The sequence below is a fragment of the Tursiops truncatus genome, chromosome 1 (genome assembly GCF_011762595.2).
Source record: "Tursiops truncatus isolate mTurTru1 chromosome 1, mTurTru1.mat.Y, whole genome shotgun sequence".
NCBI lineage: Eukaryota > Metazoa > Chordata > Mammalia > Artiodactyla > Delphinidae > Tursiops > Tursiops truncatus.
Window position 1 is genome coordinate 11,428,979 of NC_047034.1, and position 16,323 is coordinate 11,445,301.

The 16,323-nt window shown below is 35.1% G+C and overlaps 1 protein-coding gene across 1 annotated transcript in view; it reads left to right on the forward strand.

Moving 5' to 3' along the window:
• BRINP3 (BMP/retinoic acid inducible neural specific 3) overlaps positions 1-15,729 on the forward strand; it is a 103,699-nt gene extending 87,970 nt beyond the window's left edge. The window contains exon 3 of the mRNA XM_073796180.1: positions 14,295-15,729. Coding sequence (XP_073652281.1) covers positions 14,295-15,411 — 1,117 coding nt within the window. The 3' untranslated portion in view covers positions 15,412-15,729. The remainder of the gene's footprint in view (positions 1-14,294) is intronic.
• Positions 15,730-16,323: the final 594 nt, after the last annotated feature.

Sequence of the window (16,323 nt, forward strand, 5' to 3'; positions counted from 1 at the left end):
TGACTACACATTAAACTCTTTTCCCATCGTCTCCTTTCCACAAACCTTCTATAACTTCCTTTTTCACCTTCAGATTGTCTCTTTTTGTCATCTTAGCCTCTTTTTAGGACAAAATTTCTTTCTTTTCACTTTACAAAATGCATTTCCATTCCTTATACCTACTTTATTCCTTGCATACAAAGATGTTTTACTTTTTAATTTTTAGTGGTTTTAATTAGAAATATTAAGCTCTAAAAGCTTAATATTAAGCTTTTAGAAATATTAGAAATATTAAGCTCTAGTGAAAACTAAGAAGTAAGCAATTATAAACTGTCTTTTACATTAGCATTCTGTAGAATGACAAACTTATAAATACTATTCATAATTTCAAAAACATGTACTTTCTTATAGAAAATGTCTCAGTGTGGTACCAAACCTATTTATTAATAGTCATAAATAACTTTAGTTTCTTTGTAAGAGCCTATGCTCAGTAATTAATGTTTCAGTATCTTATTTTATTTGGGAATCTAGATATTCAATAAACTTCCATCATTTAACTTAATTTAGAAAAACTCTAGTTTCAGGTTACCAAAAGTCTGGAGAAACTATTTTTAAGTAGACGCACCATAAAACGTAATTATTCTTCAAGAGTTCACCTAAAAGCTCTTACTCCGTTTATGTCTATTTAATTCACTTGTTCCCAACAATTATACTTAGATTACCCATGAAAACTTCATGAGACATTGGACCAAGCCAGCCACCATCCCCCAATTTTTGCTAACAAATTTTGTAATAGAGATAATGTGAACTTATTTGAGTTTTAGTAAACCTACGTACAATAAAAGTACTATACTTACTGTTGATGACTCTAAAGACATGTCTATATGAATTAAACCAACAAACTTAAACTAACTTTAATACCGAATATTAATTTAATACTGAATAATTCCCAGATCACATGAACCTGAAATTCATTTGGGTTAGTTTCTGAGAATTTATATAAGCACTTATTTTCTCTTAAATTATTAAATAGAACTCATTTACAATTAATTTTGGCAATACCACCCAAAGGTAGAAACATATATTTATAATCTGTTGATTACACAGACATACATACATCCAGATAGACACAAAGAGAGATCTCATAGTTTCCATTTTTAAAACTTAGTTATGAATCAGGTATTACAATATAAAACTCACTAGTTTATGAGTAACAATTAGAATAAGTTAAATTTACTTGTTGAAGTTTAAAACACCTCTTTTCCCTTTTTTGTTTTAACTTAATCTCAGGAATTGGAGATGGTCTAGGTCAGAGTTCAATGACCTGTACAACATTTACATCTCAAAGGCACAGTGAGGGAAATGCAAGCCTCCTAGAAGGACTTTTGTTCCCTTAGGGTCAGAATTTTGAAAAGATGTTTTATCAAGCTGGCTTTCTTTAACTGCATACACAAAAGCCAGTTTTGGAATGCTAAAAGAGCTCCATCTTGGCCATTTCAAGGCAAAATATTCTTAGTTCCCAATAAACTGAGCACTTGCAAGAATAAGCTCCATACGTATTGTGTTAGTTTGTGATTGGCTATCTGACTTCCCTCTGTCTTGTTCAGAAGTCTTTATTCCTCATTTTAAAGTTGGTTTGTCAGGATAAAATTAGTATTGAAAACTGTGTGGTAGGCAGTTGTGCTGTTTGTGAGCTTAACTCCTGTACGTATTACCCTCGAATTGAGTTATTTCAGCAATTTTATGTCTCAGTTTCTGGTTTCTCCCTCTGGCAGTCTAAAACCATCATGGGTGCTCGGAACAATGGATGGCAAATCCTTATGTGTGCATCCCTAGACAAGAGAGTTTTTTTAAATTAATGAGTGGCTTTCCCTATAAGAGTGCTGCATGGTATGAGGACTTGCCTCCACCACTCCCATAAATTTCTCAGTTGCTTGAGAAAGCTGTACCGACTGGGAAGAGCTGTGGCCCTTATCTTTGGAGCTGAAAGCTCTCATATGGTATCTTCAATTTATTCCAACTAACCCTGTTTAAAATAGCCAGTTCTAACAAAGGCATCAGATCAGCCTCCTACCTAATAACCCAGTCCAAACCTCCTCATTGTCTTTCAACTGAGCAAAATCTTGTCAGTGTCTTTCAACTGGGAAATCCAGATACCTCTTCTTGAACTTAAGTCCAAGGGAAACCTTGGCCTTATATCAAGGAGTTTAGCAACCACTGAATAAAGCCCAGGATTGTCAGCCAAGATGGGAGATCCGAGACCAGGAGAGACTCACCCAATTCATCTGGATTCACCAAGGAGGTAGATGGGCATAAGGGGCCCTTGTTGGTACCAAGGATCCAGATCTTTGTAGAGTTCACGTGAAGGAGAGCAGTCTGCTCTGTGTCCTTCATGGTTGTCAAAACTGTTGACTGAAAAAAAAAAAAAAAAAACCACACACACAATAAGACCTATGAGTTGAGTTTTATTTAGCGTCTTACTGAGGAATATAACCCAGTAGACTGACTCTCAGATAGCCCCGAGGAACTGCTCCAAAGAGATAAGAAGAAGTGGCCAGATATATGTGATTTGGGCTAGGGAAAACAGGCAGTCAAACACATCTCAATAAAAGGTTACTGCTTGTCATGAAGATTAGATATCTCCATTAATAATTTTAGTGTTTTTCTGTGAATGGAAAGATGCAGGAATCTGCGTTCATTTTTACTTTTCTGAGAGAACTCTAATTATCTAAGGGACCTGTTTTTCCAAAGCACAGAATGCCTTATCCGGTTTTTTGTCTTGAATAATTAGAGGTTTAGGTTTTATTTTAATAGGTAAAATTGCAATTTGAATAAACCCATCTTTGCTGGAGAAGTATCTGGCAGTTTCTTTGTTTCAGGTCAACATTTGTCTGTAAATACCAATGATGTAGACTGTCTCAGGATCTGTTTCCATCAATAGCTTTGTCTCCTTGCTATGAATGACATTTGCTTGCTTGTTCACAATTCTCATAACTACATATTTTTATTGGGTATTGTAGATGATAGTATATATTGACTCTGAAGTATGTTATTTTATTGGAATAATGTTGATTTTTAACTTGGCAGGCAGTTTTATTATTTGTTGACTACATTGTCTTTGCAGATATTTGGTTTAACATTTTATTACAGTGAGTCTGTCCTAGTTCAACACTTAGTTTAGGGCTAATCTTTAGTCTTGTGACGCTCTTAACTACAAAGACATGGCTTTTCTGGCATTTGAATGTGTTTACCAAACCACTCTACTTTGGAGATATCCAAACTGCGAACACTGTCTCATCTGTGATAGGCAAGAAATACAGCCTTTATTAAGCACTGCAGATCTTTCAGCTTTTGCTTTCTGATTGGCTCCTCAAAGTTTGTCTCACAATTGTAGAGTTCAGGAGTCAGTCATGGATTTGAGGGGAATTTGTTCAGGGTTTTCTCTCTCCTTTGCTTCTTTCAGAATTATTTTCCTCAAGTTACATCTTCTCTGGCAACTCCCCATTTCCATTCTGCACACATCAAGCCTTTAAGAATGTCGTTTCTGACTGAGTTTCATCCTCCCCGTGTTGCCCAGATTGGGGAGTGTCCTTAGGGCAAAACTAGAGGACTGCAACTCTCAGTTTCTCCATTCATGCTGCTCCCTTCCTTTAGGTTAAAAACTCATTTAGCTTTTGACTGTTTTGGACTTTCTATAACTCCTTTAACTAGTGGTTCTTTCTATTTTGCTCAAATTTTGTAAATTATTATTGGGAGGGTTAATTGAAGACAAACTACTCTAGTATTAACTGATTTTCAACTAAAAAAAAGCTGAAGGAATTTTTATTGGAGTTGCACTAGATATAGAAATACATTTGTGGAGAATTGATATCTTTCCTAACGAGGCTTTCTATTTGTGAATATTGTGAATGCAACTGCATTGATTTACTTATGCTTCAATGTCTTTTAAATTTTTTTTAATACTTTTATGTTTTGTTACCTCTAATTTTTGTTATTTATAACAAAAGTTTGTTGCATATAACAAGAACTACATGTTAAGTATGGTATGAATAGGTATGTATTTCTATTTATTTAACTTTCTTGGAATTTTTTGTGCTTCATGAATCTCAAGATTTACGTATTTCATTGATTTTGAAGAATTCTCACTTACTATAATTTTATATAGAATCTCCCCTATTTTCTCTGTTTGCTGCTGCTGGAATTCTGATTAGGTATTTGTCAGTTTTTGTAACATAATGCTCTAGATATGTTTTAGATTTTCAATCTCTCTTCCTCTCTGTGGTGTATATTCTCAGTATTATTATTTCATTTATCTTTAATTCACCAGTTTTGTGCTCAGTTTAGCTAATCTGCTGTTTTACATTTTAATAAGGTTTAAATTAAAATCATCATCATTATCATCATGTTAGTTCCTTTGTTTTTTCAGATTTGTTTTGGTAACCCCTGGTGCCTCTCTCATATTTTACTTTACCTTGAAATTATTTAAATATGTTTCTGATAATTGACTTTAATATCACATAATTCAATTTCTGTAGTCTGTGGTGTTAAGATTATGCCTTTTGCACATTTTTAATCTTGGGACCCTGATTCCTCTTTCTTTTTTTTTTTTCCTACTGTGAGTTCATGGTCAAAATAATTTCATCTGTATTGATTCTTCAAGTCCTTCATAAAATGTTAAGGATGTGCATTCTTTTAGAAAGTATATATTTCATTTTGCCACAATAAAACAATTTGGAGCACTTTAAAATAAGTTATGATTTTCACTGGTGTTTTTGAATTTTTAGATTATGTACTTTCTGCAAAAAACTTTGAATTTGTAGATTATGTATTTTCTACTAACAGTGAGGTCAGGGCAGGCACTCATTTTGCTCTCTTCCTTTTCTAGGCCTTTTTGTTTGTTTACTTGTTTGTTTGTTTTGTTTTTAAGCTGACTCTTTCTTTAAGTGCATAGTCTCAGTCTTCCCAGCTTCTTAGAGCAGGTCTCCAATTCAACTTCTTGCCCTTCAGTTGTTCTGGACTTTGTTTCCTATACCCAACACAGCCACCAAAACCTCTAGATCAGGTACACCCACATCTTCCTACATATATATTCTTTTAGTTCAGTTTCAGCAGCTGAAATTTACTCCATATTTTTTTCTGCATCATAAATGCATTTAAAAATTTTTTGCCAGAATTATTTGGCATTTTGTGTTGAGGAGTTTTTAAAAGTATTTCCTCTGACATTTTTCCATAAACATAAATCTAGAATTCAATTTTGCTTTAGCAATTTGGTTTAGCAGGGTTGCATGGGAAGAAATTTTGCTAGTCTCTAGGGATTCCAATGAAACGACATTCATTTTCTTCTTTCTGAGGAGCCTATATTCCAACTATGAAAACTAACATGTAAAAATTATAGTTATTATAATGAATGGTATACTTTAGTTGAAATAATGAAATAAGAATCTATTAAACAGTAATATATGGCTGTACGTGGCTTAATTACAAATACAGTAATATAGATAAATAATATACTCATTCAAAGAATTAAGTTGTTGTAAGTAGGATTATTAAGAAAAACTATTTACAGTAGAAATGATTCAATTTGCATTGAAGCGGAAGAGAAAGGACATTAAACTCTGTAACAAGAAAATTCATTGTGGTTGAAATTGATCTGGCGTATTTAGGGAGGGGAACAGGGAGAGCCTAAATGGAAAACATACTTTATAGAGTACTGAAAGCTAAGTGTTGTCTGATTGTAAAGGGTTTTAAAAGTTGGGCAAAATATATATTTTATATGAAGGATATTGGGTGCCATGCAATAAGAAATAAATCAGTTTTAGAAAGATTAGCTTGGAGGTACACAAATGTAATAAAATGACAAAAAGAGAAGGTACAGGACCTCCAGAAACTAAGTTTTACTTTAGTTGAGACAGGAAGGGATGAGTTAATATCCATCATTGTAGATAACAATCATGGTTGTATTAGGAGAGAAGAAAATGAGTTCAGAGACATTCAATTTGGAGAGATGCTTATCACACAAATGCAGGCATAACATAGACAGTTCATACCATAATTGTGTTCATGGTTATATGACTAGAGGGACATTGAATTTGGACAAATTATGTTTTCTTTATTTAATTGAAATATATACTTTAGATATAAATAGGATCACTTTTAGAAACATATTAAAATTTGATTAAATTACTTAAATGATAGTTTAATTTGTTTTCAAGTTTTCAGTGCCCAACAAGAACATTTTATTGTTTTTTTCTAAATTGATGAGAAGTTGGTCATGAAATGTACTTTAAAGAAAAACAGAAATTATGTAAATAAGACAGTTTTTGAAAATGTTTATCACTCACTGGATATCAAGAAAATCATATGAAATACTAAAAATAATAAATACAACCAAGGAATTAACAATTTAGCCTTGAAGTTGCTTCTTTAGTTTCTCTTTTTTGTTCATTAATTTATTCATTCATGTCAAATTTATATTTAGCTTGAAATATTAGGGTCAGAGATGAACAGATCTGTGAAAGATAAAATAAAATGGTCTTTTCATAAATTTTATTTTAACGTATTCTATTTATATTGTTTAGATTTTCATATTTGGATTCATCATAACATATTTTAAGACTAATAGGTTCAAAAGGTTGTAATAGGAAAACTTAAGCATAAACACTGTAAACTGATTTAGGTATGTTATGATAATAAAATGATGAAGTAAACAAATATATCTTTTCCCTCACAGCATGTATAATGTAATGAGGGATACAGATGATTGGGTAATAATGACTTGGTATAATGAATATTATGGTGGGTGAAAATCAGGATGTTATAAAAGCACATAGGAGAGACCTGAGTTACTCATATTTGCAGAGTAATTGCATTTGTGTCAGTATTCCTCAATTACAATACATAATAGACTGAACTTGCACATAATAAATACTTTTCAAGTCTTTTTAACTTAACATCTAATGTGATTTAGTGGGCAAAATATTTTGATTTTTGGTAATCTTTGGAGGAAAATTAGACGTGGACTCTATTTTTTTTTTGATGATATATTCCCTTTATGTCCAGTAAAGTAATTGTGTTCTTCGTGTGCCTCACATTTCATACCCTGAATGTTGACTTTTTCTTTTCATATTTTATGTTATAAGTAGAAGGAAGACATATCTATTGATTTTTCTTGAACTATAGCATTAAATGCAGCACAGATGTGGACAAAATGTTTCAGTAGCTCTCTAAGAAGTAAGCAGATTTTTCTGTGTACACCATTCAACCAAATGAATTACAGATTAGTTGGACCGAAGCTTTTTGCTTTGATATAGTTCCACTTACTAATTTTTTGCTCTTATCTTTTGTGCTTTTGGTGTCATACCCCCCAAATTGTTGGGAGTAATAAAGACCAGGATACACTTTCAGTTCTACCACTTACCAGCTATTTGACCTTCTATAAGTTCTAATTATCTAAGCTTTTTACAACTCATGTCCTTTAAATATCGATTGGGATAACAAGGGTCCTTACTTCAAGGAGTGAGAATTGGGAGAATTAAATGAAATAATGCCTGTAGAAAGACTGTGCACATGAGAAAACCTTAATGAATGTTACCTTGGCTAATATTATCTTTAAAATACGACCTACATCTTCAACTGCTTCACTCACTTTTCCATTGTCTTCCTGCAAGCCAAAAGTTTTAGTAGATACTTGAACTCAAGTTTATAAAAATAAAATGTGTATGTATATATGCATCTATAGGTTTATAGATGTGTATCTGTATACACATGTGATACATATATATACATATGCTTCCTTGGGAGACTCATAACCAAGGGACCTTTGACAATGATATTCTTTTTCTTGGGATGTGATACAGTCTTGGTGGTGTTATCAATAACTAGGTCTATTTGATAAAAGTGAATTGCAGAGATAAAGAGTAAGATTATGCATGTAGTACACAAATGGTTGAAGATAAAATGAAAATTTCCATTTCCTGGAAGAAAATAGCATTTGTAATAAAGAAAGTACATATGATGCTATTTCTTTAAAAGATAACAATAGTAATAACAGTGATTATAAGAATAAGCATTTCCATTTATTTACCATTTATTCTGTGCACAGGCACTCTTTAAGGGCTTTTCCAGCAATTGTGCTTTAATTCTTACAACAACCTATATTTTATTCCCATTTTCCATATGAGTTAAGAAACAATATTCAAAGTTGATAGTTTAGCTCCCAAAAGTGGGTTGAAGCCAATATAGTGGGCTGTCACTCAAGTGCCTAATTTTATTTAATAATTAAAAGTTATTTTACCTTTGATGCTGTCCAGCATGGAAATATTTTTTTCCTAAAGTCATTTGTTAAGCATTTTTCCGCACTATTCAACACACATTATAAAAACAATAGACTTGCTTCTCTGAGTCTGTCTTCACTGTAATACTTAATAGATACATAACTGAGAAAGTCATTGAAACTCTGAGCCTCAGTATTTTTCAAATTTTAAAATGGGTTTAAGTTTTACAAGTTACTGTGAAGAATTAAAAATAACAAGTATAGAGTGGGTGGCCCTGATATGAGAGAAATTCACTAAAGAGCTAATTATTATTACTGTAACACAGTAGAATTTATTAAAGTAGGCTTTAGTGTTTGGTTTATTCTTCTGTGTATGTGCATGCCAAAAATTTCTATTGCAGGGTTTGCAAATTTAGCATACACGGTGGCCACAAGGCCCCAAATGCATGTTAATTCAAAGCCATCTGCTGCTGCCCTCTTCTCTACAGAAATTTTAACTTTTCCCTACCTTCTTCTGGACATATTCTTACAGCTTGAGAGCTAATTGGTATTTAAAGAGCCCCTAATGTTGTTTTGGTTGTTAATTTTCATACATAGGAAACTTACAGCTTCTGTGTACAAAACATTTCTCCAGGACTGCTTATTTTATTTTATTATAGCCCTGAAAAAAAAAACATTTTATTAAAAGTACATCAGCTTTACGTGATATTTAAAATACTATTGGTATAATACAAGGAGAAAGATGGTTGTTAAATTTAATACAATCGACTTCTGGCTAAATCTCTTTACCACTCTTTACTGCACATAGAATAAATTTAAAACCTAAACAATACTCTGCCTGATCTGGCCACTACTTACTGCACAGTCTAATATTGCACTGATATTCTCTTCACTCCAGCTGTACTGGCTCTCACTTAGTTCCTTAAAACAAAACCTTTCCTAACCTCAAGTCCTTTGCAAATATAGTTCTCTTAGTGCAATGCTCTTTGCTTTGCCAACACTGGTTTTTTCTGTAGGACTGCATATTTTAAAAAGAGCTTCCTGAGCCCTACTCCTAGGAGTTCTTATAGTATGTCTGGGGTGGGGTCCAGGAATCTGTTTTGCCAATCCCATTTAACATTGTCGACTGAAAAAAATGCACAATCTGAGAGCTGTGAATTAAGTTTTATTGGGGGCAAAATGAGGACTATAGCCTGGGAGACAGCATATCAGATGGCTCTGAGAAATGGCTCTGAAGAGATAGGGGGGAAGGTCAGTGTTCTATATGATTTTAGTGAAGGGGGGGTACACACAGTCAAGCACACATTGTGGCAGACGCTGTTTGCTAGTCACGAGGAGCAGACATCACCATGAAGGATTTTAGCGCTTTTCTGGATATGAGGAGATACAAGAATTGGGCTCATAAATTCTTCTCCTGACAGTACCTAACTATCTGAACGCCTTTTCTGCCAGTTTTTCCCAGAGCACAGAGTGCCTCATTCCCGATCTCCACCTTGAACTCCTTTCGGAGGGTGTTGAAGGACAGCAGCTGCAGTGGCTAGTGACTTAATCCTGGTAGAACCAGATGGCAAGTGCCATGTGGGATGGGATTTGTTACATCACCTCATCCTGACAACAGATCAACAGGTGAACTCAGGGTGAGCCATTGAGGTTCAGAAAGCTGTACACATTCCCCAGGGTCATGCAGAATCAAAATCTGAACCAATGTTTCTTGGAATTCTAAAACTTTCACTCATAGTTAAAGAGGCTAAGTGACTTGTCCCAGGTCACCAGGTGAAGTCTGACCTAGAAATCCAGTGTTCATTCTCCCAGTCTAGTGCTCTTTTGACACTCACATAACATGTGTCCTGTAGAGAAGAGCAGATTTTAACTACATAGAGAATATTACAGATTAAACAGAGACAACTGAACTTAATGTACGTCTAATCTTCTCAACTTAGTTTGCTACCTGATTTTTCAAATAAAAACAGGCTATCGGCTTTTTAGCTAATTATATTTTTTCCAAAAGTTTAACTTAACTCTGGAAGGTATTTTTCTTTCTGTAACACTATCATCTTAAAGCTTTTTAGAAATTATTTTCACGTGCACACTTACTTCCTGATGGAAAAGGAGTTCCTATATCCCTTGAATTGTTCCATATCATTGTCATTCTCAAGTCAATGGCTTTAATACTGTCTTCCCCTAGTTTCTTTCTTCTGTTCTTCTATAATCTGTGTAGTTCCTTCACTTTAATTTCTTTCTCTCTCCCTCCCTCCTTACTCCTTCTCTCCGTCCTTTTTCCTTCTTTTCCTATTTCCTTTGTTTAGTAAATATTAATTGAAGTGTTATTAAGTAGATGTCAGGGACAAGACCACATGTTTGATAAAAAGAAACAAACCTACCTGCCTGCCAGGAGCTCATCTTTCAACACTGCATCCTCTGTCCTAGCCCTAGTAGATCCTAAATAGTTTATGTGAATAAAAGTTATATACGAGAATAGAAACTGTAGCATTACTTTGTTTTAATACTTAGGTATAAAAAGAAAGAGTTTAAAAAAATACTTGCTACCACCTAATTTTAATGTTGAAGACATTTCAAAAAAAAATGTTTAGATTTAAAAAGAAAAACAGTTAAATTTTACTTTGTCAGGGGGAAAAAAAGTGATCTTTTGGGTAAGTGAATAATGCATGTACAGTCCTGAAATTTGCTCTGTTTTCTATTTTTGACCACTGCCTTCACCAAGACTTTACAAAGAGTAAAGACTAATTATCGAAATTTGTTCCTTTAAAAATCTATTCCCTACTTGTGAAATGCACTAAAACAGTCAAAAGGTAGGTAATGGGGGAAGGACAAGAAGCAGCAAGGAAGAAAATCCACGTGTTAGCTCTTCTGTCTCAGGGAACAGGAGCTTTGACAGCACACCAAGTTATCAATAGTCATACATGACAAACTGAAACCCATGAAGCTGGGACACATTCCTTCAGTAATGCATCTGTGGGGACGTGAAAAGGATTGGAAAAGACTGAAAGCTAGAAAAGCCATTGCCTTTCTAAAGTGTCCAAATGAGTCTTTCTGTGGTGCCCTAGTTTTGTGAGCTCTGCCTTCAGTCTTAGGTCTATTATTTCGTTTTTTGTTTGTCCTTACGATTTGGAAACATGATGAGAGCTTACAGTGAGAGATGAATTGACTCAGGGAATTTATGCTTTGGTTCCAAGGAAGAAAATACAATTTTCAATCCGATAGCATATATATTTTATATGCCTTATAGTAGATAGATGTAAATAGAACTACAGAAAGAGAGAAAGAGGAGAGAAAGGGAGAGAGAAGAGAAAGAAAGAAAGAAAAAGCAAGGAGGCAAGCAAGCAAGAAAGGAAGGAAGGAAGAAAAGGAAGGAAGAAAAAGAAAAATGGAAAGAAATGAGGGAGGAAGGAAGGAGAAGGAGAAAGAGAAGGAGAGAAAGAGAAAGAGGGCAAGAGGGAGAGAGATTAATTCATTGAGAGCATATTGATGAAATAAATATATCAGTAACTGCAGAAAGAACAAGTCAGCAATAATTTCTATATTCTGAGACTGAATACAGAAATAATGAATCAGGCTCTTTCCTCAACCAGAAAAAGGAAACTTTTTGCACATTTATTCTGCAGCAAGAAAACAAGGAACCAGAGGAGAGGAGGAGAGATACTCATATAGAGATGTATGGCTCACAAAGTGCCAATCATTCCTATTTCACAACCCCGGGCATCCTCCTGGGAGAGTTTTCCTGAGAACTTATTTTTAAAGTATCTTGAGAAAGTTAGAAATGAATTTTGTAGATGTAGTTTCCCAGTCAGTATTTTTCAGTGTAAGAAATAATTAAGAGGAAAATGTTTCATGTTTTGGTTGGGTTTGATTTGGTTTTACCTTTTATTCTGGGTCTACAGAAAACAGTTCCATTTAGGGAATCTGGAAAAAAAACGTTTTTTAAAATATATGTTTACTAAGATTTTTTTATAGATTTAATTGTGTGCAAATGTCAAAGTGTATGTTGTGAAACCACAACTTGGGAGTTAGGTCTTTAAAAGTGTATTAAATATGCAGTTTAGGGCTTTAAATTTCACTTAAAAATATGCTTATTGAGAAAATGTTCCTTTAATTCATCTATGCCTTTGATCTAATATTCATTAAGTATGAGAGGCATTCTGCTAGGCATGGGATATAAAGCTATAAGCAAAGCATATATGATTCTGGCAAGCTGAATACTATATTTAATGGGATAAATGGAGTATAAACAACTAAGTACACAATATAACATTTTAAGTGGAAAAAGGCAAGCTGAATATTATATTTAATGGGATAAATGGAGTATAAACAAGTAAGTACACAATATAACATTTTAAGTGGAAAAAGGCACTATGAATAAAAATAAGTAAATGTTATGAGAGGGAATTAAGGAGTTATTTAATTTATTTGGAAAAACAGGGAGGAGCTTACTTAAAAAAAAAATGTTATATTGCAAAGGGGAAGGAGCAGAGACCAAAAATGAATGTACAAAAATGAATATCTAGCCCATATGTTGTTCTGAATGTGATAAAAAATTGTTTTTATTGATTATTTACACAGATTAATACCTGTATTTTACCAGCATATACAAATTCTTTAAAATGGCAGCAGTGTAATAAGTCTAAAGGATTGAGTACAATATATACAATTTGTAGAAAACCTCATAGGTACTGAATAATGAACACTGGAAAGGCATAAGAATACCAAAAAGAGGTGCAATTTTTAGTGTCTACTGTGACACATGCTCTATACAATTGTCTAAAGACATGCATCCAGTCTGAGCCTATTTCTCACAAGAACTCAATATGGAAGATATCACTAACTTAGGCCATTCAACTTTTCCATGATCATACAGCTAGTATGAGAAAGCAGCAAGATAAAAACAAAGAATTATCTGATTACACGGCCACACGCTTTTCCTTCATTATTTTACTGAGATTTTAAACACACTAAAAGAGTTTGAATAATGTGGGAAAACAGGAAAAGTAAGATGTTAAATTTGCATCATGATTAGCCTGATTTCTGGATATAAATAATGTTAATGATCCAAATCAAACACATTCAACTAACACACTTAACCCTTATTAAGAGAACTTGTAGTTAGTTTTAATGAGATATTTTCAACAATTTTCTTGAGCAGACCATAAGGATAAAAATCAAACATGTTTTAATAATATTTTCCCTCTCAGTGGGTACTTGTTCTTTCAATGTTGATGAAACCCTAGGATTTAAATCCATTGATTGACAATTTAAAATTTCTTGTTTTTCTCTCATTTTTATTTCACTTTCTATTTAGGTTTCCTGCAGCATTAGTGCTCTGTGAAACTAAGAGTGAATGAATGAACAATCGTCATTCATACACTCTAATTCTACTCTAGATATTTGATGATAAAACCATTTTTACTTCCCGTTGTTGGATATCATTTCAAAACTATAACCAAGGGCTTCCCTGGTGGCGCAGTGGTTGAGGGTTCACCTGCCGATGCAGAGGACACGGGTTCGTGCCCCGGTCCGGGAAGATCCCACATGCCGCGGAGCGGCTGGGCCCGTGAGCCATGGCCGCTGAGCCTGTGCGTCCGGAGCCTGTGCTCCGCAACGGGAGAGGCCACAACAGTGAGAGGCCCACGTTCCGCAAAAAAAAAAAAAAAAAAAAAACACTGTAACCAACCCAATTATAGTCACAGTCAGCTTCCAAGTACACTAGTGAGATGCCATGCAATGTCTTCAGAAGGTATTTCATGTAGTTTTCCAGTTCAAATCAAGTGTATCCATCGTTAATGTTGTACAATGATGAATGAAAACATATATACATAATTTAAATATACATAATACTTAAATATATGAATATTATATGTGTATATATCTTTTCAATTATGGTGGTTTTTTTTAATATCACAGTTAAATAACTGGGAAGGACCTAAGAACGTGATAGTGAAGTTTTCAAACCTAAGGTAACTTGATGGCAGGACACACAAACACAAACGCCTTTGCATTTATACAGATTCCTTTTGTTTTCTATTCTTAGAACCTCAACCTACTGGCTCACTCGCATCCAGTCTTTTCTCTACTGCAATGAGAATGGGCTCCTGGGCAGCTTTTCAGAAGAGACGCACTCGTGCACGTGTCCCAACGACCAGGTGGTCTGCACGGCCTTCCTGCCCTGCACGGTGGGCGACGCGTCCGCGTGCCTCACCTGTGCCCCTGACAACCGCACCCGCTGCGGCGCCTGTAACACGGGCTACATGCTCAGCCAGGGGCTCTGCAAGCCCGAGGTCGCCGAGTCCACCGATCATTACATCGGCTTCGAGACCGACCTGCAAGATCTCGAGATGAAGTACCTGTTGCAGAAAACGGACAGGCGACTAGAGGTCCATGCCATCTTCATCAGCAACGACATGCGCCTCAACAGCTGGTTCGACCCCTCCTGGCGGAAGCGGATGCTCCTCACTTTGAAGAGCAACAAGTACAAGTCGAGCCTGGTCCACATGATCCTGGGTCTTTCTTTACAGATTTGCTTAACTAAAAACAGCACCCTGGAGCCGGTGTTGGCCGTTTACGTCAATCCCTTCGGAGGCAGCCACTCTGAGAGCTGGTTTATGCCTGTGGATGAAAACAGCTTCCCCGACTGGGAGCGGACTAAGCTGGACCTCCCCCTGCAGTGTTACAACTGGTCGCTGACTCTGGGGAACAAGTGGAAGACATTTTTTGAGACAGTGCACATCTACCTGAGGAGTCGCATCAAGTCAAATGGCCCCAACGGCAACGAGAGCATTTACTACGAACCTCTGGAGTTCATCGACCCTTCCCGGAACCTGGGTTATATGAAAATCAATAACATTCAAGTGTTTGGCTACAGCATGCATTTTGACCCGGAAGCAATTCGGGACCTGATTCTGCAGCTGGACTACCCCTATACTCAGGGATCCCAGGACTCAGCACTTTTGCAACTTCTAGAGATAAGAGACCGTGTAAATAAACTCTCCCCACCCGGTCAGCGTCGTCTAGATCTCTTCTCTTGCTTGCTTCGTCATAGACTCAAGCTGTCTACTAGTGAGGTGGTGAGGATCCAATCTGCTCTGCAGGCGTTTAATGCCAAATTGCCAAACACAGTGGATTATGACACGACCAAATTATGTAGTTAACCATAAATGTCAAGCACAACCCAAAATCTTGAAGGAGTTTTTACAGTGCTTTTGTGGAACGGTTTATGTTTGGAAGAGTAAATTTAAATTGTCTTTTCAATATCTGTCTTATATCAGTCAATAACATTGGATGGCAATTTACACACATGAACTTGCTGACAATGAATATATTATACTGCAGTTTTGGTTTCTGAATGAAATAAATACTGACGCCAGTCTAGAAGACATTCTACTTTTTACAATAAATTTCATTTGTAATTTTATATGTTCCGTGGCAATGCTTTTGTGCATTACATCCTCTAGAGGGAACATAAAAAGATACCAATAAAATTTTGTAGCTGAACAGTTATTAAAAAGAAGTGCTGTGGGATTCCTTTTTTCCATGAAATGAGTTCTATTTTGATATAGCTTGTTAGAACCTGGGGAAAATTCCCCAAGATATTTTAATTGAAACACTTGAAGGTCCCTTTCAACAGACTGTAGGGGAAACTCAACTAGGTAGAATGCTTAGCGTTCAGTTGTATTTTTATGGTTAACAGCATAATGGCAGTGCTTTATTATCTATACTTGTAAACCATTCCTAGAGACACCATCATTATTAAAATAAACAGATAAACTTATTTCGCAGCTAAATATCAGAACATTTTGGCAAACATACAGAAAAGTCAGTGTGATTATAAGCACATCGTGGAGAAAGTAAACCCTTAATTTCCTTAGCAACTTGCTTTGTCATTCTCTTTCTACATTCTAACAACCAACACTCAGCATACTCTGCACAATCATTTTCATTTCAAGTGCTGAAAACCTAGTTATTCCAACACTGTACCAATGTCAATAAGATAACATTTCTAGAATTCACAAATTGTAATGTGTTGGTGTAAAATAAATGATCAAGTAACTAATTCAAGTGTA